General features: G+C 43.5%; 4 protein-coding genes across 4 annotated transcripts in view; all 4 read right to left on the bottom strand.

Moving 5' to 3' along the window:
• The window catches only part of LOC309550274 (uncharacterized protein), a gene marked incomplete at both ends in the record, with an annotated part of 1,476,097 nt that overhangs the window by 304,527 nt on the left and 1,143,716 nt on the right, over nt 1-27,854 (bottom strand).
• Nucleotides 2,442-7,810, bottom strand: LOC309549912 (uncharacterized protein; the record flags this gene model as incomplete). The annotated part of the gene is made up of 3 exons (XM_082250402.1): nt 2,442-3,452; nt 4,412-4,952; nt 7,800-7,810. 3 exons carry the CDS (start codon nt 7,808-7,810, stop codon nt 2,442-2,444), a joined length of 1,563 nt encoding a protein of 520 aa, XP_082106528.1.
• The window catches only part of LOC309549913 (uncharacterized protein), a gene marked incomplete at both ends in the record, with an annotated part of 57,843 nt that continues 47,376 nt past the window's right edge, over nt 17,388-27,854 (bottom strand). The window contains 2 exons of the mRNA XM_082250403.1: nt 17,388-17,395; nt 27,288-27,437. Coding sequence (XP_082106529.1) covers nt 17,388-17,395; nt 27,288-27,437 — 158 coding nt within the window. The remainder of the gene's footprint in view (nt 17,396-27,287; nt 27,438-27,854) is intronic.
• Nucleotides 26,672-27,486, bottom strand: LOC309549914 (uncharacterized protein; the record flags this gene model as incomplete). Its single annotated transcript, XM_082250404.1, has 1 exon — nt 26,672-27,486. The coding sequence occupies one exon, from the start codon at nt 27,484-27,486 to the stop codon at nt 26,866-26,868; it is 621 nt and encodes a 206-aa protein (XP_082106530.1). The 3' UTR covers nt 26,672-26,865.

Genomic DNA, 27,854 nt, shown 5'->3' on the forward strand with positions numbered 1-27,854 from the left:
TGGCTAATGGTTGGACTTTGTCTGAGTTTCCTCTGTCTAGGGGCACCCGCCAAGGGTGTCCCTTGTCCCCTCTGCTTCATGCCCTGGCGGCGGAACCCTTGGCTATTGCCATTAGGGACCACCCTGATATCCGCGGATTTCGCAGAGGTTCCCTTACGGAAAAGATCAGTATGTATGCCGATGATACCCTGCTCTATTTGGAGGACCCGGACGACTCTCTGTTGACAGCCCTTTCCCTCATAGAGCGATTTGGGAGCTTTTTGGACCTCCAGATTAATTTGGATAAATCACAAATCCTCCCTATCAATGGTACCCCTTCTGTTGTGATCCCTGCGAACCCCGCCCTTAAATGTGTTCCCCGCTTTAAGTATTTGGGGGTCCAAGTTACGACATGCCCACAGGATTATGTCACAGACAATGTCCAACCCCTGTTCCCCCTGATAAAGTCTAAAATCCAGGTATGGTCTAAATTACCATTAGGGGTCATGGGCAGAGTAAACCTGATTAAAATGGTCCTTCTCCCTAAAGTACTGTACGTTGTGTGGCATTCTCCCGTATATTTAGCCCTGAAACACTTCAAACAACTGGAGTTCCTTCTCAAGGCCTTTGTTTGGGGATCGAGTAGGCATAAGATTTCTTGGAGGAAACTTAAGAACCCGACGGACTTGGGCGGCCTGGCGCTCCCTAATTTCATTCTCTACTATCTGGCGTCGCAGCTCTCCCAGTTATTTCACATAGACAAGACTGATAGGGAACGGTTTCTAACCCTTTTGTGCCCTAGTTGGACCTGCCACTCTCGAGACCCGTTGACTGTCATACTGCGGGGCACCAGAGGGATGGAGGAGAGGTTGGACCCTAAATCCCTGCTCTTTCATTACAGCCGGGTTTGGGAAGTGGTGATGCACAGACTGCAGGGCCCCTCCCTCCATGATTTTACCCCCTTGTGGCACAACAAGTTACTTCAGGAGTTCTGCATGCTTCCTGACTCCTCATTGTGGAGCGGGCGGGGTGTATTCTTCCTGAAACATATCCTGGCGGGGGGCGCCCTAAGGTCTTACGCTGACATGCGGGAGCAGTTTTCTCTCCCAGCCCATATGCACTATAGATATTTACAGGTGGCCCACGCGTTCCGCACCCAGTTTTCGACAGCTCCGTCTAACCTGGAATCTGTGCTGCTCTTGGAGTTGATCAGGTGCCAGGAGCCTGCCCACTTCATCTCCCTTTTCTATGCCGAACTCCACAAGCCCTCCTCCACTGAGATAGCTTATGGGCTTAAGACTCACTGGACTCGGGATGTGGGACCTATTGAGGATGAGGAGTGGGGGGAGGCACTAGAGACCTGTCAGAAGGTTTCCCCGAAATTGTCTGATAGACTTACCCAGACGTTTATTATACATCTGGCCTACCTCACACCCCTTCGGATGTCCAGATACCAACCTGATTGGGATCCTGTCTGTCCAACGTGCCAGGCGGCTGGAGGCACCTTTTTCCACTTGCTCTGGAGTTGTTCACAGCTCCGGGGCTACTGGCAACAGGTGGTAGCCTTTCTACATGACAAGATGGGGTTTCCACTGCAACTGGACCCCAAGCAGTGTCTCCTGGGTATATACCCTGATGGGGATATGAATAAGTTTATGTCCATATTCTTGCAGGAGACGCTGTTTGTGGCTAGGAAACTGATAGCTAGGACTTGGATGCGCAGCGATCCCGCAACCTTGGCTAGGTGGATACGTGAGGTGAATACCAATATTCGCTTTCACAAATTGCTCTATAAACACAGGGGATGTCCCCCCAAGTTCGATAAAATTTGGGACAGGTGGATGAGTTGTCCAGACACTAATGTATAAGTTTGTTCTGAACACTGCCTGCCTTACATGGTTTCTGTCTTTGTTTATCTTCATGCACCACTACCGACCTATATTGCCTAGCACTAACCAGTTGTACTTTGTATACCTGCATTTTGGCTGTTGCCCTTCCCAATCTTTATTTACTGTACACTGTGTGTATTGTTGTATTTGTTCAGTTTCTCTTTTATTGAGCTAATTTAATTGTAGTGCACTAAAGTTTTCAATAAAAAACTGTTTGGAAAAAAAAAAAAACAGACCTGTAAGTGTTTGTGAAATCTTCCCACACAAAATGTACTCAGCCAATGAAAGGTAATGACTCCGTTTTTATTTTTCTCCTGCTATCAATGGCCGACACGGGACAACACTTTATCCATGTCTTTGGTAATCTCTGATCTCCTTATGAAGTGTTTCTTACATGATGAAGATCAGCCATGGAGTATATCTGAGGTGTATATCAGGGTGTGCTTCTTCCCCACATGTCCACCAACATTCATATAGAAGACATTTCCCACACTCAAGGCACTAATATACCTCCAGGATTGTGTGGGACCCCTGATGTACAGGAAGACAGGACTTCCGTGAGGAACAATTCCCTCACTCAGGAAGGGAAAGTGGCTTCTCGACCATGTGACATTTCTGATGTCTGTAAAGATTGGAATTATCTGAAAAACATTTCCCGCACTCCGTACAGAAATATGGCTTCTCCCCTGTGTGAGATCTCTGATGTTTATAAAGACTGGACTTCTCTGAAAAACATTTCCCGCACTCAAAACAGGAATGTGGCTTCTCTCCCGTGTGAGATCTCTGATGTTTGTAAAGATCAGACTTTTGTGAAAAACATTTCCCACACTCAGGACAGGAAAACGGCTTTGCCCCTGTGTGAAATGTCTGATGTCTATAAAGACTGGATTTCTCTGAGAAACATTTCCCGCACTCAGGACAGGAATATGGCTTCTCCCCTGTGTGAGATCTCTGATGTGTGTAAAGACTGTACGTCTCTGAAAAACATTTCCCACACTCAGCACAGGAGTAGGGCTTCTCACCTGTGTGAGATCTCTGATGTCTGTAAAGCCTGGACATCTCTGAAAAACATTTCCCGCACTCCGTACAGAAATATGGCTTCTCCCCTGTGTGAGATCTCTGATGTTTATAAAGACTGGACGTCTCTGAAAAACATTTCCCGCACTCAAAACAGGAATGTGGCTTCTCTCCCGTGTGAGATCTCTGATGTTTGTAAAGATCAGACTTTTGTGAAAAACATTTCCCACACTCAGGACAGGAAAACGGCTTTGCCCCTGTGTGAAATGTCTGATGTCTATAAAGACTGGATTTCTCTGAGAAACATTTCCCGCACTCAGGACAGGAATACGGCTTCTCCCCTGTGTGAAACCTCTGATGTCTGTGAAGACTGGAGTTCACTGAAAAACATTTCCCGCACTCTGGACAAGAATACGGCTTCTCACCCGTGTGAGATCTTTTATGGACATTAAGTTCACATTTAAAATGGAAACCCTTCCCACACTCAGTACAGGAAAACCTCTTCTCTGTTGGAATGACGGCACTGTACCTCACAGTCTGAGGTTCCTCAGGATAAGAGGAATACAATGGTCCCGCACTGTCCCTCACAGTCTGAGGTTCCTCAGGATAAGAGGAATACGATGGTCCGGCACTGTCCCTCACAGTCTGAGGTTCCTCAGGATAAGAGGAATACGATGGTCCGGCACTGTCCCTCACAGTCTGAGGTTCCTCAGGATGAGAGGAATACTATGGTCCGACACTGTCCCTCACAGTCTGAGGTTCCTCAGGATAAGAGGAATATGATGGTCCGGCACTGTCCCTCACAGTCTGAGGTTCCTCAGGATAAGAGGAATACGATGGTCCGGCACCGTCCCTCACAGTATGAGGTTCCTCAGGATAAGAGGAATACGATGGTCCGGCACCGTCCCTCACAGTCTGAGGATCCTCAGGATAAGAGGAATACGATGGTCCGGCACCGTCCCTCACAGTCTGAGGTTCCTCAAGATAAGAGGAATACGATGGTCCATCTACACTGTGTGATGCCGGATGGACATTTGAGGTAGCCGGGTTTTCTCCTAGACTATACTGTGTGATGTCCTCATCTTCTACTTTACAGTCTGGAGACAAAGTGAGACAATCCTCTGAGGTTTTCCTCCTCTGCCGTCTATGTACTAAAATAGAAATACAAAGATTATTACTAGACATCAGAAGATTGGTTCCCCAAAACCAGGACTCCGCCCACATCAGGCAGCTTTGTCTCTGAGGATCTTACAATTCCCCCCTCAAGGTAACTAGTAAATGGATCCTCTGATCTCCTACCAGTTCATTTCTTTATTCATGGACCTTAGTCAGAGAGTGAGGAAACAACAAGAACTGTCTTTTATAGGAGTGGCAGTGATTAGGGGATTATAGGACGAGTGTCCCCTCCCCCTCTATCACTCATTGCCATCTTCCCAACACAAGAAGTCCTGCACTTCCTTATTTAGTCCATGATTTAGTCATGAATAACAGTGGCTGAGCCCCACCAGAGGTCAGAGAGTGAGGATGGTGTGAGATCTCTGATGTTTATAAAGACTGGACGTCTCTGAAAAACATTTCCCGCACTCAAAACAGGAATATGGCTTCTCTCCCGTGTGAAATCTCTGATGTTTGTAAAGATCAGACTTTTGTGAAAAACATTTCCCACACTCAGGACAGGAAAACGGCTTTGCCCCTGTGTGAAATGTCTGATGTCTATAAAGACTGGATTTCTCTGAGAAACATTTCCCGCACTCAGGACAGGAATACGGCTTCTCCCCTGTGTGAAACCTCTGATGTCTGTGAAGACTGGAGTTCACTGAAAAACATTTCCCGCACTCTGGACAAGAATACGGCTTCTCACCCGTGTGAGATCTTTTATGGACATTAAGTTCACATTTAAAATGGAAACCCTTCCCACACTCAGTACAGGAAAACCTCTTCTCTGTTGGAATGACGGCACTGTACCTCACAGTCTGAGGTTCCTCAGGATAAGAGGAATACAATGGTCCCGCACTGTCCCTCACAGTCTGAGGTTCCTCAGGATAAGAGGAATACGATGGTCCGGCACTGTCCCTCACAGTCTGAGGTTCCTCAGGATAAGAGGAATACGATGGTCCGGCACTGTCCCTCACAGTCTGAGGTTCCTCAGGATGAGAGGAATACTATGGTCCGACACTGTCCCTCACAGTCTGAGGTTCCTCAGGATAAGAGGAATATGATGGTCCGGCACTGTCCCTCACAGTCTGAGGTTCCTCAGGATAAGAGGAATACGATGGTCCGGCACCGTCCCTCACAGTATGAGGTTCCTCAGGATAAGAGGAATACGATGGTCCGGCACCGTCCCTCACAGTCTGAGGATCCTCAGGATAAGAGGAATACGATGGTCCGGCACCGTCCCTCACAGTCTGAGGTTCCTCAAGATAAGAGGAATACGATGGTCCATCTACACTGTGTGATGCCGGATGGACATTTGAGGTAGCCGGGTTTTCTCCTGGACTATACTGTGTGATGTCCTCATCTTCTACTTTACAGTCTGGAGACAAAGTGAGACAATCCTCTGAGGTTTTCCTCCTCTGCCGTCTATGTACTAAAATAGAAATACAAAGATTATTACTAGACATCAGAAGATTGGTTCCCCAAAACCAGGACTCCGCCCACATCAGGCAGCTTTGTCTCTGAGGATCTTACAATTCCCCCCTCAAGGTAACTAGTAAATGGGTCCTCTGATCTCCTACCAGTTCATTTCTTTATTCATGGACCTTAGTCAGAGAGTGAGGAAACAACAAGAACTGTCTTTTATAGGAGTGGCAGTGATTAGGGGATTATAGGACGAGTGTCCCCTCCCCCTCTATCACTCATTGCCATCTTCCCAACACAAGAAGTCCTGCACTTCCTTATTTAGTCCATGATTTAGTCATGAATAACAGTGGCTGAGCCCCACCAGAGGTCAGAGAGTGAGGATGGGGGGAGAACAACCAAGATGAAGACTCGACTGATCCTGAAGACCACCATCATTGAGTTACTGACTCCTCCCTCATTATCACTTTCTGTTTAAGGTTCCAAAATGTCCAGCTGGTAGAAAATAGGAGCAAAATAAATAAGGCCTATGCAATGTACAACTTATTATACAGTATAAGACAGTGGCGGATCCAGGGGGGGGGCATCGAGTCAATTGCCCCCCCCGAGAAAATAGTACCAGGTTTAAGTTTACAGAGGCATTCTATAAATGCATTGCAGGTACTTTATTTCTGCTTCCACGGCTCCCAGGAGACCTAAAATATAATCCCTAAGCCCCATCAGTTCAGAGGGGCCCAGGATGCTGTTTCATAGAGAGAGTTTTTTTTTTTTTTATTTCCCTGCTCAGGTGGATTAATACCACCAGGAGCCGCATTTTGCGACATTAAAATGAAAGTTCCGGCCAGGCGGAGTGATATCAGTCAGCAGCCTCATCACTGCCTGACTCCTGCAGCCAATGGGTGCAGAGAGGAGAGGGCGGGCTCAGGCTGAGGGGGAAGCCTGAGACACAGCAGCGTGCGTCTGTGTGTGTGAACACACTGAGAGGGACAGATCTTCACAGCAGACAGGGGCAGTAAGGAAAACGTCTAGACTGCAATTAATTCATTTGTCTCCAAAAAGGTACAGTGACACACCCATCCCCCTTCACCTATGCCATGTCCTTGCTGCTGGCCAGCCACCATGAGGAATTATACAGCAGCTAAATGCTATCATCATCATTATCATCATGATAATCACACAGTACAGATGCATTGAGCCACAGCACCTGTATTGTGTGATAGTCATGATGATAATGATGATATAGACTGACAGTGAAAACAATCTTTCTGCCTCCTTTACACAGGGTGTGCTGCAGACATGAGTCTAACATGCAGGGCTGTCATTTAATGGCTTTAGGATGCATAAAGTGTTGCATATATCCCAGTGCCAGCATCCCATTTTTTTCTACTGAGACACACAGCCACTGTGTCCCAATATGTCATGCTTCCTGGTGTGCATGCAGGGTGCTTTCATGGACCTGCCACCAGCGTGTCATATCAGGACAGTGCACAGCCATGTGTCGGAATACAAATAAATGGCATGCAGGCATGGGGATAAATGGAACACTTTAAAACATTGTCACTGTTTTAACCACCTGCCGACCAGCCGCCACAGTTATATGGCGGCAGGTTCTCGCAAATCATCGTACCTGTACGGTGGTGTGCAGGAGTGATCCTGGGGGCGCGCGTGCCCACTTGCCAGCGGGGAAGCGGAGGCACAGGGCCAGCAGCCGCGATTGGCGCCGGGCACCTGCAATCGCTCCCTGTGAAGAGAGAACGACGGTCTGCAGTTGGAAACGCAGCAGACCGTTGTTGTCTCAGGAATCACTGCAGAGCTCCTGTGTTCCTCCTATTTAGGAACACAGGTCTCTGTGTTGGTATTACAAGCCCACCCCCACAGTTAGAAAGCACCCCCCAGGCTCACACTTAATCCTTTGATCGCCCCTGGGTAAACGCCTTCCCTGCCAGTGTCATTATTACAGTGACAGTGCATATTTTTAGCACTGATTACTGTTGTAATGTCACTGGTCCTCCCAAAAATGTCAGTTAGGGGTCCGATCTGTCTGCTGCAATGTCGCAGTCCCGCTAAAAATTGCCGCCATTACTAGTAAAAAAAATAAAAATGACAGTGCCCCTCCCGAGATTAGACTCTGGATCCGCCCCTGGTATAAGATACAACAGTTATATCTGTACAGTATCAGAACCATGTAATGTACAACACACAGTATATAATGTAGGAGTCAGGACTAGGAATGGGCCAAACACCCCTGTTCAGTTCACAGCAGAACTCCTGAACAGGGGAAATGTTCTAACCCAAACTGAAAACCCCACTAAAGTCTACGGGAGCCAAACAAAGCACCTTGTCCCCATGTTGATAGAAACAAGGGCCTCTTCCCAACAACCCTGGGCTGTGGTTGTCAGGGTCTGCAGGCGGGTGGCTTATCTTATCGGAATTTGGACGCCTCCTTTAACAAGGGGGCCCCCAGATCCTGGCCCCCCTATGTAAATGGGTATCAGGTACATAGTACCCCTACCCATTCACCATAATAGTGTCAAAAAAAGTAATAAACACAAGAGACAGTTTTTGACCCATTCTTTATTAAAAATCAAAAAAATAAATAGTTTCCCTCGATGTAAATCCATCGTCAATCATGATGCTCGCTGGACCCGAAAATGAAAAATGTTCTTGCCTCCTGGGAGGCCTCCCACCATCTGCCTGCTTTGACATTCCTTTTAAAGGCTAGAGGCGGGGTCATATGGCTTTGTCACCCAGTGGCATCGCCCCTTCTGACATCACATGGCCAGCATACACCAGTTAGTGACATCAGGTGGTAGAGTCACCAGGTGACGATAAGCCCCCACCTGCAGACCCTGACAACCACAGCCTAGAGTTGTCGGGAAGAGACCCATAATCAGTGGAAGCCTAAATGTTTACATAAGACAAGTTGCAGAGGTCCCACACCGCTGCCCCCCATCTCCTAAGACTGCACTCAGTGACTTGGGTGTGAGACTATACAGACATATCCTTCCCCCCGGCTCAGCCAACAGACAACAGAAGAAGTAACCCTGGGAGAATTAGTCTGTCAGAGATCTTACTAGACCGGGACATGAGGTAGAAGACCCAATGCGCATACCCCAGGTGCCTAGGTTTAGTAACGTCTATGGTGAAAATGAACATTTTGCTGCCAGCTGAACCCCAGAATCTCCATAAATCCAGTCTAGAGACATAAATTGTGTCTGCAGCACAGAGAAGGAAGATTATCCGAGAGAAATACAGGAATACAGGACGGGGAACACAGCTCAGGAAAGTGACCAGGGGATTACAGGCTGATATCACCCAGTCGCCGCCCTACTCTGGACCAATCAGTGAGAAGTATGGGTGGAGGAATGTATTTAGTGTTAATGACCCACCTGTGCTGATCTCTGTAGGAGTGTCCTCCTCTATAAATGTCCCCGTTATTCCATCCTCCTCCATAGACTGCTGATCATCCCTCACATACGTCTCTTCTTCTTCTGTTTTAACCTCAACTTTTATATCTATCAGATCTTCACCCTAAACCAAGAAAATTATACAAAAGATCATTTGTGAAAAGGGTTAATCTTGTTATATCAGATATTGTAAAAGAAAAAAAAAATCCACTCACTGCCTCCATGAGTCCATGTTCTAGACACATCCCTTGTCTGTTACTGGATAATGTCCCAGAATTCCCAGCACCGCTCATGAAGGTGATTTCTCTTTATATTCACTCTAGATACCTTAAATGTATATTCAGAGTTAAGTCCCTGACTTAATAGCAATGTCTAGTCTGTTCTATGCAAATAAAGCAGAGCTCTGGAGAATGTTTTATCCTGCTAAAGAAAACACGTCCAAACCATGATCAGTCTAAAACATTCTTAACTTTATTTGCAAAGCGGTGTAACTATTATACATAGAATTGAACAGGAAATACAGTTGGGAGGGGGGAATGAGTGCTCTCAGGAAGAGTCATGTCTCACAAAAGTAGAACAATGGGTTAATACAGAATGTTCATTAGAAATTGCAAAATATGCCTTGTCTAGACCCTAAGACTTAGTATAACTAAAGAGGAAGTTAATGTGCGATAAAGAATGTATCTTTAGCTAAGGTGTGAAAACACTGAAAAAACATATCGGATGATTTACTTAGGTCATTGTTCATGTTTAACTAAAGACTTAAAGTAACCTTAACTGAAACAAGTCATTACAAGTCAGAGTTGTAAGAAAGAAAATGGTGTTACACAGGTCAAGCTAGAAAATGGTTGCCAGCAACTAGAAAGAGGTCCTGTCATTCCCCTTCAATCCCCTCTAAAAAAATCATAATTTCATATGCATGATTTTTCTCCTTATCATTTATACGGTGTCATCAGAGGACACAAGGCCTCTCTGGAAAGGAATAGCAGGTTAGGCGACAATGTCCTTTGTTTCCTTAGTATAATCAAATAAGGACCTAAACCTGCCCACCTAAATGGTAGACTTAGCTTTATAAAACTTTACATATTCCTGGTAATCAAAAGGGGTTTGGGTTTGTTGGATCAGCACACCTTGTCTAGCTGTTAGAAATGTGTCAACATTTTCAGCATCTCTGTTAAAGTACAAACTTACATAAGATCCCCCTCTGCTAGCTGAGTCTGGGTTCTTTGTGGTTTTAGCGATTAAACACATAATAAGCTTAAAAAATGCATATAAAAATAATAGAAAAAGTAAAATCATCACAATCATCATAGCAATGTCTTTTAACCAGGAAAACACTCCTCCAAAACCAAAACCTCCCATACCTACAAAGGGATCCCAGCTTTTAGCAATGTTACGGGCCTCTTCTTGCAACTTATTGACCTCCTTTCTGTGTTGGGCAATTATGTCATAATAATTTGGCGCTTCCAAAGTGGTATTGTATATCCAAGTGCAACATTCATAGTCCTCAGTATGCTCACAGAGGCCAGTCAGGGCAGCACTCATACTTTCTATAGCTAGATCATGTAATTCTAACTTCTTCCTGATGGCCCTTTGTTCAAGATTTAGCAACTTAATATCATCTGAATTCTTTTCCATTATCTCATCAATGATTCCAGAATAATTATTTAATTTTTTCATCATATCGATTGACCACCCAGTCCAGGAAGGGAGCCACGCCCACGCGAGGTCTCTCTTGCTGAACAGATCTCTTTTGATTCTATGTCTTAAAGGGTATCTTGGATGTGCACTTGCTTCAAGCATGTGCTCATTGTTGTCATTATCCACAACTCCCATAATTGGGACCACTGAAGCTAAATAACACCACCCTGAGACATGAAGGGGGACCCAGGGGTAACATTCCTTCCCACAGCATACATATATACTCTTTCCCAGTGAAAAGGGTCTTTGGGAAATATATTCTTGTAGGCGTCTATTCTGTACTGCGGTCACAAGGTGGTCCAGTACTCTTTGTATGTCTCTAGAGAAATTCTGGTAATTACTCATTATGGTCTTATTTAAACTAGGACTTGATATATCAAACCGAGAACATGATTTTTTCAATGGGACTTGGCAGGAAGTAATATTAAAAATTGACTTTTTTCATATGGAAGAGTTAACACACACACCTACACAGGTTGAACTGGATGGACTATTGTCTTTATTCAACCTCACCTACTATGTAACTATGTAACAAGTGTGTTATTTCCTAGGCTAAAACATCAGTCTGCGAAAAGGCTTCTACCATCTACTGGGAAGGTGATATTATTATTACTTGACACGTTAGTTAAAGTAGCGGAGGTCTCATTGAGGAACTGTGTAATATTCAAAGGGACAGCAATAAGAGGGATGCGGGCTGTTTCTGGATGGTTTTTACTACATATCCAACATTTCTCAAAACCTGACTTCCTAGCATAAGCATATTTAAATTTTGTTAATAACATTTCACTATGAAAAGTGGGTGGATTCTCATCTACATCATGCTCAATACTCAATTCTCTCTTTATTCTATTATGTGTCTCATATGCAGGGTATGGTCCGCATATACTTCTCATGACACCCAAATCTTCTGGGTGATAGATACAGTTAGTAACAGTCCATACAAGGGAAAACACTGAAAATGGAATCAGGATTATCAGCAGCCAGAGTTTGCCTGAGTCCGGTGCAACTGGAAAAGTCATTTTCTACAGGGTCTGGGCGGTCTGCCCCTGTCAGTACCCCCTTTTCTTGACTCTCCTGTTCAAGGTCAGGGCAATTTGCCCCCGTTAGTACCTCTCTTGCTTCTGGATCCTCCTGTTCAAGGTCAGGGCAATCTGCCCCCGTTAGTACCTTCTTGCTTGCTTCTGGATCCTCTGGCTCAGGTCCTGTCCGCACCAACTTCACTCTAGTGGCATGGATCCAAGTAGGGCTGTGTTCGGTCAAAACAGCGGTCCTGGTAACTGCTACCACGGTGGTCTCTGGGCCGTAGGCGAAATCCTTTTGTTTCTTTCCTTTGGGCAGCAGCTTCATCACCACTACGTCTCCTTCTCTGAAGGGATGGGTATTTTCCTGTAAAAAGAAAAGAAAAGGTGCAAGCAACTTTTCGTTCCGTTCCACTTGATTCTTAAGTTTCAATTACTCTTTATTTGTGCTATTCATTCTTTCCATTATACCTGAACTCTGCGGATAATAATCTATTTTCAAGATTTTAACTAGTTCCTGGCGTATTTTTGATATGAAAATTGGAGCATAATTAAACCTAATTCAAAGCAGGCACCCCCATCCAGGAATAATCTCCTGATGCATGCCACCGCGTGGGCATCTCCCTTTTTGTGGTCCTAAAAGCTTCCACTCATCTGCTAAACACGTCCACTATTTGACTAAAAAGAACACTTATTTCTTCCCTGCTTTGGGCCTATATGTGAAATCTATTTGTAGATGTGTGAATGGGTTTGATGGGTATTGGAGATGCTCATGTTTGGTCTTTTTGTTTCTAATACAAGTGATGCATCTAGCAACATATGCTTGCACTAAACTGTCAGTAATACTTCATATGTTCTTTCCCACCCCCTGTGTCCTATTCCATAATACTAGGCAATAAACAGTGGGGCGCTAGCTGCGGGGATACACACAAGAGCTCCCCTCTTTTAGAAAAAGGCTATTCTCAAATTTTTCTAAAACATCACCCTAGTCCTTAAAACCTGTTCTGTAGTATGTGTTTGTAGCTTCAACAATGTGTGATCTTTTGTCCTGGAGCAGGAAATTAACTACAAAAACATCCTCTGCTCCCTCTATGGCTGCCTATATATCATGTTGTGGTGTAACACAACCTTTAATACCAGTAGCCCATTTAAAACTGGGGCCTACCTAGGGCAAATGATGTGGCCATCCCCATTACCATCTCACAAGATGCTATGTGCTATGTTCGGAGTCACTTCAGGCATGCCTTTAGGCCTGGACTGCGACCATCTTTGGACAAAAACTATAGGGCAAAGTTTACCACCATACTCCTGGGCAAGTACACCTGTCATGGTCTTACAATTGTCCCTTGCATAAACACAAAACATTTTTTCCATGATTTGGGAGGCCCAGTACAGGCGCTACAACCATAGCATTTTGCAGATATATAAACGCATTCAACATTACTTGTGATATTTCTGGACCTGTGGTTTGTCTCAAAATGTTATTATAGATAGGAGCAGTCCGGATCCATAACATGCAATGATCCTGTGGGCGGGCAAGACCCACTGTGGGCTGGCAAGACCCACTTCTTATATGACTGACTCTACTATCACCCTCTGTGAGAACAAAACCAAGGTAAACAATACTTTCCTGACACTACTGTCATAATTCCTGTGACACTTTGTGTCCACATACATGTACATTTCTTCAATAAACTCACTCGCTCTGACTGGCCTCCACAGAGTGACTACATATGTTATATACATATTGTAGCGGGACTGACCCATGAGCAGGTGTCCATCCCCTCTTGCATGGTCTGGAGAACTATAGAGCGGACAATTGAATTGTCTATTTATAGCCCTAAGGCATTTCTACACCAGGTAAGTTACCTGGACTGAAAAATAAGAAACAAAAATGGCTGTGTCTCCTCGTCCAATAGGACGCTTAAAAAAAAACACACTACTTAAACCAATCACTGTACAGTGGGTAGCATCGGATGGTATGGTTGTCAGTAGAGATGGCACATCAGATACCACTTGCATGCTATGATCAGATAAAGAACTAAAAAACTTTTTGGCTTAGTGCCAATTTTCCAAAAAAAACTTTTTTTTTTTTTTTTTTCCCGTGCCATTCTAACAAAAATTTGGCCAGAGGTTCCCCTCTTTTAATAGAGGATACCCATAAAATATCATTCAAGAACTATAATCAGATAAAAAGTTAATCTGATTTGAAACTTTTGGCTCTGTGCCAACAGGGTCCAATTGTCACACTAATTGCGGTAACCCTTTCTGTCCAAAAATAAATTCCATAACTATAACAGGAATAAAGATATGACACTTGAACGCTTTCTTGGCAAATAGCCAATTTTCAAAATTTTGCAGGAAGGCTCCCCTTCACATAGGGGATCATTTGCAAAATATAATTTTTCATTATCTATAATTCTATAAAAAATAACTTCAGAATATCCTGCCGACAACGGCAATTTATATTTTTTTCTAGTAAAATAGTGTTTTTATTCATTATTACTACGCTCATACAAGATGGGCACAAATGTATAAATGGCAAAACTTCTAAAAAATTCTATAAAAATAATTGCATATGTATGGGAATGCTGAGATCGTTTGTTCTACGACTGTTCTGAATTAGGGAACTAATGCAGAAGTGCATTTGCAGCAGTGACCCCCCCTCTTTTCCCCTCGTGTAAGGAAATGTACTAGTTTTAAATGTATCTGACACACAAACATTTTCTGCTTGTCTGACATTAGGAAGAAAACTACACCTGCCTTGGAGAATGAAACTGTGGGGTGCAGGTGTGGTCAGGGGTGTTTGTAAGGTAATATTATTATTATAGGGGGGCCTATGTTGAAAATGTCCTACTCTTTTATTTGCCTCTTCTGATAACGCCTTTGAAAATGCGCCCTGACAGGCTGCTTTTCTTTAGACAGATCAAAAGAGCCAGTTGCATCGCTCTCTGTTATGGCTTTTTGAAAACCTTACAAAGTTTTAGTAGCCCAATCAGAAACTTGCTGTTTTACAATTAACATGTACTGTGACTTTAAATTAACGGCAAATGTTTGAATTCTAAGACTGTGCTACTCAGCAATGACACTTCACTGCCCAAAAACGCCAAAGTCTCACCCGTCTTCTGTCTATAGGCAATCGCTGTGGTCTATATCTACGTATTTAAAGACTTTCACTTTCCCTTCAAATAGCTCTACGTAGCTTTTTTCCTATTCTATTGTACTAATACGGGGCATAAATAAACCAATTCTCCCCACTTTTTCCATGTACTTTTATCAACTCAACTAAACATTTACTAAAAGATTTACTTGTATCCTAATATCTCTAAGGCTGGCCATACATGTCCGGACAACTCTTTATCGTACAATTTTCTGTTAGATCCACCACAAACCACATAAGAGGTCAAAATTAAACACATTCATTTGTATTCAATTAGGCAGACGTTTGTACTACATAGCTGAAGGTAAATTTCAAGAAAACTGCACTGAAAATTGTAAGAAAATTGTATCATGTATGGCCAGCATCAGACCTAAACCTTCAGTATAATTTCACAAAACCATAAACAAAACATGTCTCTAAGATTTACACATTCACAAAATCACTTAAATCTATCTGGGTCCTTAGACCCTCTTTATGGTTAAAAACCCTCCTGAAAAACCATTTGGTGTATGTATATTACACCTTATACTCCCAGGTATAGTGGCTATCAAGAAGGCTTTCCCACCATTATAGACAAACAAACAATACACATAATAAACATTCATCTTGATTTGTCTGATAACGCACGATCGGTCAGTCAATTTTTACAGTAATAATGAAACTGTCGCTATCAGAACAGTGTGTTATATTAACAGTCAGCAGGCGCAATTTTTACAAGTCATATATAATTATAGATACACAGTTTCCATATATGTCAAACCAGCAATATAATACTCCAATACAATATGACAATATTTTCAAATGAAATAACAAAATAATCACGTGATCAACAGACTTATCTACTTACCAAATAAGTCTTTTAGATCACACAAACAAATTATCTTATACTCTAAATTTTACAGTTCTATGCGATAGAAAGATAGAAGCAAGAAAAAGGGTAGTTTTTTTTTTTTTTCTTACACAGAACAGACTGACATCTATTTATTCTTCACTAAAGGAACGGGGTTTTCCTAAAACCCCCTGGGCTTCCCTGAAACCCAAAGAAAAAAACTGTCTTTGTTGAAGACAGCTTCAACGCCTCCCAGAGACGTTTTATTTGTCCCTCCCAGAGGAACGGGCTTTTCCTGAGAAAAAATCCCCTGGGCTTCCCAGAAGCCCCGGATATTGTCTTTCCTTATAAATGACAAATCCTGTGTCTCCCAGAGACACTGCCTCGATACATTCCCAGAACGTATTCAGGTTCAACAACCTAACATATAATATCTTTCCCTGAAAAATATTATTCTGGCTTCTCTGAAGCCTCTCTCTCTACACATATATATATAGATCCAGAGCGTCTACCCAGAGCCGCTCTATTATCCAACACGCTCCCTGAGCGTTTGGCGTATGGCTCAGAGATCGGAACCAGGGCCAAAAGGCCAAGTCCCACCGGAAAGGCAAACAGATAAAATAAAATATCTCCTTACCCAGTACCAGTGAATCCTTGGACCCGTGATGACCGCTCTCTCTCCGATCCCGGATAAAGTCCCCAACTGTTGGTGATTTGGTCAATCCCATCCCCACTATACTTAAGTCTAATCTGTTCTATGTAAGAGCGAAGCCTCCGGAAGAGTCCTTTGCCACTGGAATAAACACAAGTAGTCTGCGTGTGGTACAAAGGACTTCTCGTCTGTTTAATACATATCCAGAGATCTTTATACAAAGAATACAGGATGCACAGTAAAAGGGGGGGTGTCTAGGGTACATTCCTTATAAGGGGGTATAAACTAATCAATTTCGAGCTATAGGAAACACGCTCCATTTACAGGCATTAATTTATTTAGTAAATTCTATTGGTTAATAATGAAAGCTTAGACATTTCTGATCTCATCCTCATAAAGAGGAACTAAACTATAAGGCGACAGGAAACATGATAGTATAATTAGAACATGCTATAATGTCAATTGCAAGATACGTGCAGAATGGAGTTTAAACACATAGATATAAAAAATGGATACTAAATGGATACTAAAGATGGAGGAGCATGTCCCAAGCTCCTACAAGAACCTTTCACAATAAAATGCTATCACATGCCATGTATGCCAGAGTGAGAGCGATCATTCTACATCCATTATTCAGGGTTCCCTCTACACACAGGACCTGGAAAGGCTTTTAAAGCGCCATCTATGGGACATTTCTGGATACCAAACGTTTGTCATCGTTTCATCAGCACACAGAATTATAAGGCTGGACATGTCGGGTATCTATTTACTCAGCACAACCTCATCTTTTATATTTTACCCAAAAAAAAAGGGTCATAAATTGCAATTACTGTATGTACTCTAATATTACCTTTATTGTATTTTTTACTGAAAGTTACCATTGATGAACTATTGGGTTATTACCATGTGACAAATAAAATGTAACTTCCGCCCTTTTGTTCTCCAGGACCTCTGCTTTCACAATATATATGTTTAGGTGTTTTAAAGAGTACCCAACATTTTATATTCCTGATATGTGCCTGCTGTGCCACATTCTCTAGCTGTGCTGGGAACTCAGCCTGCTCTTTTCCAATGATCAAACTTATCCTGACACACCTTCCCCTGCACAGCTGTTAACTGGGAAGATCAGTGTGCTGCTGTTTCTCCTCCCCGAGTTTTTAGGCAGCTAAGAAACAGAGGAATGTGATCACTTATAAAAAAAAGGGGAAAAAGTATACGTTCTTAGCTGCCTAAGAGCTGGGAAGGAGAAACAGCAGCACACTGTATATATGAGATGCATCTGTATATACAGTATATATATACAGCCCTCAAATTTTCCACTCGCCTGCTCGCATTTTCAAGTGGAAAATTATGTAGGGCGTGGGGCTGGTCAGGGGAAGAGAGAGGAAGAGGAAAGCTGACCGATAATGACAGAGTGGCGGATCATCCCGCTGTAATAGCTTCAATTGTAATTGCAGGGCACTCGCCGACACACACAGTCCCGCTTCCTAGCCCGGCTTCTTTGATGGACAGAACACCTGGCCAACCAGGACGTGTGACGTCTATCAAAGAAGCCAGGGCTAGGAGGCAGGACTGTGTGTGTCGGCGAGCGCCTGGCAATTACAATCAAAGCTGTTACAGCGGGATGTAAATTGACACCAACCAGAATCCTTTCTACAATTTTGCAATATTCCATAAGGCAACAATAAACTCTGTATTCTTACATTGCAGTGGACCTTTTAGTAACTATGTATGTCTCCATGAATAAATTCCTGTCATATCACAATATACAAGAATAATATGCTTTACTTGCTAATCAATAAAGTAGAAAGAAAGTCTACGCAAAACCCAGCTGTCAACGTTGCTTCCCCATTGTTCTGATATATTTTTTAAGTTTTTTTTTGCATTGATGGGTACTGTTGAGGTTCCACTGATGGGCACTGTTGAGGCCGCACTGATAAGCTTTAGGGTTCTTTCACACGGAGCGGACCGCATTGCGATCCGCTCCAGCACTTTTTTTTTTTTTTTTCACGGAGCGGATGACATTTGTGTCATCCGCTCCGTATGTCCGCATATCATCCCATCAGTTTGCGGATGATATGCGGACATAATGTAAGTCTATGGAAATTGCGGATGTCAGCGGATGACACCGCTGACATCCGATTTTCCTTCCTCTCCGTTTTTTCAACGGAGGAAAAATAGGGTTCTGTTCCGTTCCAAAAAATGGTACAGAACTGAAAGGAAGAAAATCAGATGTCAGCGGATGGTATTCCACTGACATCCGCAATGCCATTGACTTACATTATGTCCGCAAATCATCCGCAAAAAAATAGAATGATTTGCGGACATACAGAGCGCCCGTGTGAAAGGGCCCTTATTGATGATGCGGCACTGATGGGCACTGATAGGCTGCACTGATGGGCACTGAAAACATTGTTATTAAATCTATTTTTGTAACTTCTGCATTAATGCAAAAACATTTAACAGTGTAATTTTATAAGATCATTAATGAGGGCGTGTTTAGGGGCGGAATTAGGGGCGGGGCAGGGAAGGAGTTGGGTGGGGCAACTGGTGGCGAGTAACCCTTAAGGCCAGGCTAGTAGCTCAGGACTTTAAATTTTGAGCCCTGTATATATATATATATATATATATATAGTATCTCACAAAAGTGAGTACACCCCTCACATTTTTGTAAATATTTTATTCTATCTTTTCATGTGACAACACTGGAGAAATTACACTTTGCTACAATGTAAAGTAGTGAGTGTACAGCTTGTATAACAGTGTAAATTTTCTGCCCCCTCAAAATAAAGGCCCGTACACACGTACCGATTGTCGGCCGTAAATATTCGGCCGACGACCGATCGGCCGATTGTAGGCTTGTTAGTATGATGCTTCCGACAGCGCACTTTCGGCCGAAAAGAATCTGATGTGCATGCTTTAAAATTTTTGTAGGCCAACACTAGAACGGCCGATTGTTCGCCAGTCAGTACAGAATTCGGCCGACAATCAGCAGATTTGCAAGACTGGGCATACTCAGAAAAGAAAAAAAACACACGGAAAGTTAACCATCACATGACATCACTTCTGCAGTCGGCTGCTGTTGGCTGAATTCATGTGCAGTCTTTTGCAGTTTTCAACAGACACGACAGCCCTGGACAAAAGACAGACGATTGTTCGGCCGACGATCGGTACGTGTGTACGGGGCTTAACTCAACACACAGCCATTAATGTCTAAACCGCTGGCAACAAATTTTCCCTCCCCGGTGTCATGTGACTCGTTAGTGTTACAAGGTCTCAGGTGTGAATGGGGAGCAGGTGTGTTAAATTTGGTGTTATCGCTCTCACTCTCTCACAGGGCCGGCGCTACTACTAGGCGAGTTAGGCAATCGCCTAGAGCGCACTGCCTGTAGGGCGCCTGGCCACTGATTTCCCCCTCTTAGCATGTCCCTCTCCTCTCCGTTCGGCTCTGCAGACTAATCAGGGTCTCCCTCCGAGTCCCTGACAGTCTGAGATGTGCGATAACAGAGGCGGCCGGTGCCACGCCTCTATGATCATCAGTGAGAGAGAGAGAGAGGTGACAGTCTGTGACCTGTCTGTGTATCTCTCTCACTGCTCACTCCAGCACGGCTGCAGCTGCCCTGGGCTTCACACATCCCTTCTCCCCCCTCCCCCTCCTGTGTGCTGAGCTCCGTCTGTGAAGGAAGGTGGGCGGGAAGATTGAGCTGACACTCACACTGAGAAGCTGCTGAATGAGCCCGGGGATCATTCCACATGAGGTAACACTTCACTTACCAGATCCTCCAGACCTTGCCCCCCCCCCTTCTCTCTCTGTCTTTGCTAGCACTGGAAATGCTTTTACCCCTTTCTGTTAATGTTAATAATAAACTCCTTCCTTCCCATCATCTCCCTATGTATCAGGGCCGGTTCACATTATTGCGGATGCGCTGATCGCATGTAATATTGGAGCGCACTGCTCCTTCATTACATGCGATCGGAGGCCTGTATGGCTGAATTTGCAGCGCTTCCGCAGCAAACTCACACAGGACCCTTTTTTTCAGCCGCATCAGGATCGGATTGCCCAGTGGTTCTCACTAGTGCGATCAGATCCTGTGCGAACTGTCAGATCGCACTGCGATATGCGATCAAACTGGGGGTGTCGTTAACATTTCATTGACACCCCCAGCGTATCGCATATGGCAGTGTGAACAGCCAGATGTGCGGATGCGATGAGGGATCACACTGCATATTCGCAGCCTTCCCGCATCGCACAAGTGTGAACCGGCACTAACAGAATTACTTTATTAACTTTATACATTAAGCCCCAGTTCACATTAGTGCAGCCACGGAGATCGCATGTAATTCGGAGCGCACTGCTCCTAAATTACATGCGATCTCTGTGCGGTGCAAATTTCAGCCATACAGTTTGTATGGCTGAATTCGCAGTGCATCCGCACTAAACTCACACATGAGGCATTTTTTTATACGCAGTAGAATCGGATCGCACAGTGGTTCACAGATCGCCCTGCGATATGTGAACGCAACTGGGGATGTCGTTAACTTTTAATTGACATCCCCTGCGTATCGTGTATCGCAGTGTGTACTGCCAGGGGTGCGGATGCGATACGGGAACACGCTGCATATTCGCAGCCTTCCCGCATCGCACAAATGTGAACCGGCACTTATGCCCCGTACACACGTGCAGATTATCTGAAGACTTTTGTCTGCAGACTTACCAAAACCATATAATATGAGGTCAAACCTAAACACTTTCAATTTGTATGCAATCCGGCAGGCCCTTGCACTAAATAGAAAAGGTAAATCTGAAGACAAAAGTCTTCAGATAATCTGCACGTGTGTATGGGGCATAAGTCCCGATTTACACTGGTGCAATGCAGGAAACCCTGCGATTCAGTGCCGGTTCCCACATCACACCAGAATTGCACACTGGTTCACACTGAGATCTGTGAATCGCTGGGGATGTCAATGTAAAGTTAATGACACCCCCCAGATTGGTTAAAAGATCGCAGTGCGAACTGTGAAATGGTGCAGGAATAAGATCGCATAGGTGTGAACATCCATGCGATCCGATTCCAGTGTGGAGCAAAAATAGACCTGCACCATTTTGGTGCAAATGCGATGCGATTTCAGCCTTACAGTTTGTATGGCTGAAATCACATCACACAGACATTGCATGTGATCTGGGCAGCAATGTGGTGTGAATCACATGCAATGTCTGGCATCGCACAAGTGTGAACCGGAACTTAAAGTGGTATTAACCACTTCTGGACCAGAAGGATTTGCCCCCTTAATGACCAGGCCATATTTTGCGATTTGGCACTGCATTATTTTAACGGACAATTGCGCAGTCATGCGACGCTGTACCCTAATAAAATTGATGTCCTTTTTTCCCACAAACAGAGCTTTCTTTTGGTGGTATTTGATCACCTGTGCGATTTCTTTTTTGTGCTATAAACAAAAAAAGAGCGACAGTTCTGAAAAAAAAAACCCAACATTTTTCACATTCTGCTATATAATAATCCCCCAAAAAAAAAAAATTTAAAAATCTAAACTTTTGATCCTTTTAGGCCAATTTGTTTACTGCTGCATATTTTTGGTAAAAGAAAATCACAATAAGTGTATTTTAATTGGTTTACGCAAAAGTTATCACGTCTACAAACTAGGGGAAAGATTTATGTCATTTTTATTTATTTATTTTACTAGTAATGGCGGCGATCTGAGATTTTTAGCGGGACTGCGACATTGCGGCGGACAGATCGGACCCTTAACTGACATTATTGACACTTTTGGGGGGACCAGTGACATTACTACAGTAATCAGTGCTAAAAATATGCATTGTTACTTTAATGACACTGGCAGAGAAGGGGTTAACCCAGGGTGATCAAAGGGTTAAATGTAAGCCTAGGGGAGTGATTCTAACTGTGGGGGGCGGGGCTTGTGAAATGACCATAGAGACCTGTAATCCTATATAGATGATCATGCCAGAGAGAACGGTCAGCTGTGTTTACAACATCTGACCGGTCTTCTCTCTCAGTGGGGAACGATTGCGGGTGCCCATCAGCATTCACGGCCGTCTGTCCCGTGGTTTGGCATCCCTGCTACCTAGTAGGGGAGCACGCCAACGGCAGTGCGTGCTTGCCCACAGCACCACGCGCACGATTGACATAAAGCTATGTTGTTTTGTGCAGCCCAGCCAGCCTGCCACAGTAAAACTGCGGCGGGTGGTCAGCAAGTGGTAAAGCAAATCAAAATATTTATTGTACTGCAGCTTACTAGTTCTTAGATGGGTGGCTGCATTAGTTTTCTTTCTTGCTTTTAGGTTTTCTCACTTTTGTTTTCACATACTGATCCTGCTAGTAAGTCAATCGTTTTTTAAAAGAACAAGCCCTCTTGCAGATGTAGCAGTTAGAGGGTTAAATAAAACCATTTAACACTGACAAAGGGGTGGAGTCAGGGGCGGAGCCAACGGGGGCGGCAAAATTAAGTTTTGCCTAGGGTGTCAAAAATCCTTGCACCGGCCCTGCTCTCTCATACTGATCACTGGAAGTTCAACATGGCACCTCAGAGCAAAGAACTCTCTAAAGGTTCTAAAAAAAAAAAATAATAATTTTTGCTCTACATAAAGATGGCCTAGGCTATAAGAAGATTGCCAAGACCCTGAAACTGAGCTGCAGCATGGTGGCGAAGACCATACAGAGATTTAACAGGACAGGTTCCCCTCAGAACAGGCATCACCATAGTCAACCAAAGAAGTTGAGTGCACGTGCCCAGTGTCATATCCAGAGGTTGTCTTTGGGAAATAGACGCAATTGTTGCAGAGGTTGAAGGGGTGGGGGAGGGATTAGCCTTTCAGTGCTCAGACCATACACTGCACCCTGCATCAAATTGGTCTCCATGGCTGTCGTCCAAGAAGGAATCCTTTTCTAAAGATGATGCATAAGAAAGCCAGCAAACAGTTTGCTGAAGACAAGCAGACTAAGGACATGGATTACTGGAACCATCTCCTGTGGTCTGATGAGACCAAGATAAACTTATTTGGTTCAGATGGTGTGAAGCGTGTGTGGCGGCAACCAGGTGAGGAGTACAAAGACAAGTGTGTCTTCCTACAGTCAAGCATGGTGGTGGGAGTGTCATGGTCTGGGGCTGCATGAGTGCTGCCAGTACTGGGGAGCTACAATTCATTGAGGAAACCATGAATGCCAACATGCACTGTGATATACTGAAGCAGAGCATGATCCCCTCCCTTTGGAGACTGGGCCGCAGGGCAGTATTCCAACATCATAATGACCCCAAACACACCTCCAAGATGACCACTGCCTTGCTAAAGAAGCTGAGGGTAAAGGTGATGGACTGGCCAAGCACGTCTCCAGACCTAAACCCTATTAAGCATCTGTGGGGAATCCTCAAACGGAAGGTGGAGGAGCGCAAGGTCTCTAACATCCACCAGCTCCATGATATCGTCATTGAGGAGTGGAAGAGGACTCCAGTGGCAACCTGTGAAGCTCTGGTGACCTCCATGCCCAAGAGGGTTAAGGCAGTGCTGGAAAATAATGGTGGCCACACAAAATATTGACATTTTGGACCCAAAAGTGTACTCACTTTTGTTGCCAGCGGTTTAGACATTAATGGCTGTGTGTTGAGTTATTTTGAGGGGAAAGCAAATTTACACTGTTATACAAGCTGTACACTCACTACTTTACATTGTAGCAAAGCGTCATTTCTTCAGTGTTGTCACATGAAAATATAGAATAAAATATTTACAAAAATGTGAGGGGTGTACTTACTTTTGTGAGATACTGTATATATACCAGAAGAGAGAGAAACAAAGGGGGAATCAAAAAAAGCCTAATCGTTTGTTATTATCGTTTGTTTTAGATATTGTGATTTTATATGGATTTATCTGATAAGAATATACTCTTGGATCCTGAGGAAGTTCTGTTCAGCAAAACACGTAGATCCACAAGATGTACTTTAAACAGATATTGTATTATTTATATGATTTGATATATATTGTTGTTGTAACAATATATATCAACATTATATATATATATACAATATATATCACCAACATTACAGTTGTTTGTTATAATCTATAAACATGTATTATCCTTTTTTATCAATTTTTGGTCTTTGGATGTGGGGATTTGAATGTGCCTGTCTATTAATACCAGTGTTTGGTAGACTTACCCCCTCCTTGTCTCATTCCTTTCCCTTCCCTCCCTCCATCCTTATTAGTCGCCTACCAACCTGGTTACATAACTATTTCATAATTTATCCCAGGGGACGGTGCCATTTATTTACAGATAGACCCTTCCTCTCCACACAATCTACACATCAGTAGGGTAATACTTCCATCTTTGGTAATATTGAATGTCGTACCTGAAAAAATAAAAGTGTACCCTCACCCAAAAGAGGAGCACTTTAGGACAAGTCCACCATATGTGTAGAAACGTGTCCATCTGGCCACACCCCCTGAAGCAGGAGGCCGAGGAGCCCGGGGGATGACTATAATTTCTATTATACTTAGCGCCATCAAATGGCCAAATGCACATTTTTAGTTTTAAATGAATGGTTGGTTTAACCATTTAAGCTCCGCAAGGTTTTACCCACTTCATGACCAGAGCATTTTTTTGCTATTCAGCACTGCGCTACTATAACTGGTAATTGCGTGGTCATGCACCACTGTACACAAATGACATTTATATCCATTTTTTTCACACAAATAAAGCTTTTTTGTGGCCTTTGATCACAACTGGGTTTATTTTTAATTATAGGAAACAAAAAAAATAAACATTTGGAAAAAAAAAAAACAATATTTCTATTATAAAATATATCTAATAAAAAAAAATATATATATATATAAAAAAAAATTCAAATGTCTGCATACGTTTAGGTCCAACTGTATTCTGCTACATGACTTTGGTAAAAAAAAAAAAAATCCCATGAAGTGTATATTAATTGGTTTGAGTGAAAGTTATAGTCTACAAACTATGGTGGAATTTACACAGCTTTGAGGTTATACTGGTAATGGTGGTGATCAGCAACTTATAGTGGGACTGTAATAGTGTGGCGGGAAATTTGGCACTAGCTGACATTCACTGGGAGGGGCATTGACTGACACTGACATCAATAGTGACACCAATACAGAGATTAGTTATAATACTATACACTGTCACTGTACTAATGACACTGGCTGGGAAGGGGGTTAATATCTAGGGGCAATAAAAGGGTTAACAGTGTGCCTAACAATGTGTAGTGTGTGTAATCTGCGCTGCTTTCACTAACCTCCCTTCTTTATTTTCCCTGATTTACAGAAAATTCATTGGACGAATGTGACAAACATTCATTCAGCTGATAAAAATTCTGGCTGTATTTTATTTAACACAGTGATTTCCTATGATCGCCAGCTCCATCTAGTGGCCATATTACGGTATTTTTCCTGAAATACCTCCAACAGTAAAAGTAGAGCAATAAAGCATTATGGCCAATAGATGGCGCCAATGATCATATGAAATAAAATATTGCCAAAACCTGTCACAGCTGGGCGAATCTCGGTCACACTCATTCAACTATTTTTGTATTTTTAAATAGACCTCTAAATGTTTCTGAAAGCTCACACCACAAAATGTCCTCAGCCAATGAAAGGTAATGACTCTGTGACAGTCCTAACCAGGACAGAGGCTTTTGGAGAGGACTGGGAGTGAGCCTCTTACCCACTGACTATGGGCCCTGGCATTTAAGGGAACACTACTCTTTGGAAGGTGTATGCCTGGGGGATCCGTGGAGTGGTCTTGTTTCTGATTCAAGTTTATGTCTCCCCAAAACACACAGACTCCGGGAACTGGAGGTTCCATATCCATATTTGGGGTCTCTATGCCTCAAATCCGCAATGACTGTAGATGTTATGTAATCAGCTCAAACCACTGGGGCCTCCTGCTGTAATGTGTTTATGTTAAGTAGATCTCTCCCATTGTTCCATTGTCACTGTCTGTCTGCTAGTATTGTCCCCTCCACCTAGGCTGGTTTAAGTGACCAGTTAATTAGCTCATGTTAAGTTATCACTGTAAGTTACCAGTTGCTAAAGGGGGAGTAGCGTAGTTCATGTTGGCTGTTCCTTAGTTATGTCAATTATATTCTTGTTTACAGTTGGTATTGTTAGGGTAATATGATCAGGAGGGGATGTCCTCCTGTACGGTATGAAGTATGTGTCTGAGCTTCAATACACAGTCATTCCTTTGGATTTTACCTCACATCTTGTCTGTGTACCATGTTTGGGGTAAAAGGGGCTGGTATTAGCTCTCAGTCTGCCCGGAAGGGTTTGGCGGAAGGAAGCACCTAGCCAGGGTGCCAAGCCGTTCCGTCACAGACTCCATTTTTAGTTTTCTCCTTCTATCAATGGCCAACACTTCATCCAGGTGTTTGGTGATTTCTGATCTCCTTATGAAGTGTTTCTTACATGATGAAGATCAGCCATGGAGTATATCTGAGGTGTATATCAGGGTGTGCTTCTTCCCCACATGTCCACCAACATTCATATAGAAGACATTTCCCGCACTCAAGGCACTAATACACCTCGAGGGTTGTGTGGGACCCCTGATGTACAGGAAGACAGGACTTCAGTGAGGAACAATTCCCTCACTCAGGACAGGAAATTGGTTTCTTCCCTGTGTGAGATCTCTGATGTTTGTTAAGAGTGGACTTCTGTGAAAAACATTTCCCACACTCAGGACAGGAATACGGCTTCTCCCCTGTGTGAGACCTCTGATGTCCAACAAGGTTTTCTTTTCGTACAAAACATTTACCACACTCTGAACAGGAATACGGCTTCTCCCCCATGTGAGATCTCTGATGTTTGGAAAGATCGGACTTCTGTGAAAAACATTTCCCACACTCAGGACAGGAATATGGCTTCTCCCCTGTGTGAGATCTCTGATGTCTGTAAAGAATGTACTTCTGTGAAAAACATTTCCCACACTCAGGACAGGAGTGCGGCTTCTCCCCCGTGTGAGACCTCTGATGTTTAACAAGGTTTGATTTTTGTACAAAACATTTCCCACACTCTGAACAGGAAAATGGCTTCAACCCCGTGTGCAGTTGCAGATGTGTGTTAAGATAGGACTTATGTGAAAAGCCTTTACCACACTCAGGACAGTTATATGGCTTCTCCCCCGTATGACATCTCTGATGAATAACAACATTTCTTTTTGCTGGGAAACATTTCCCACACTCAGGACAGGAAAAAGTCTTTTCATCCATGTGAGACTTCTGATGTCTGGCAAGACTGGACATCTGTGAAAAACATTTCCCACACTCATTACAGGAATATTGCTTCTCCCCTGTGTGTAATCTCAGATGTGGGTAAAAATTGGACCTGTCTGAAAAACATTTGCCACACTCAGGACAGGAATATGGCTTCGCACCTGTGCAAAATCTTTTGTGCTCATCAAGATTGCATTTAAAGTTGAAACACTTCCCGCACTCAGTACAGGAAAACCTCTTATGTGTTGGAAGGATGGCACCCCCCCTCACAGTCTGAGGTTCCTCAGGATAAGAGGAATATGATGGTCCTGCACCGTCCCTCACAGTCTGAGGTTCCTCAGGATAAGAGGAATACGATGGTCCGG

This window comes from Pelophylax lessonae (assembly GCF_965119305.1).
Source record: "Pelophylax lessonae genome assembly, chromosome: 3".
NCBI lineage: Eukaryota > Metazoa > Chordata > Amphibia > Anura > Ranidae > Pelophylax > Pelophylax lessonae.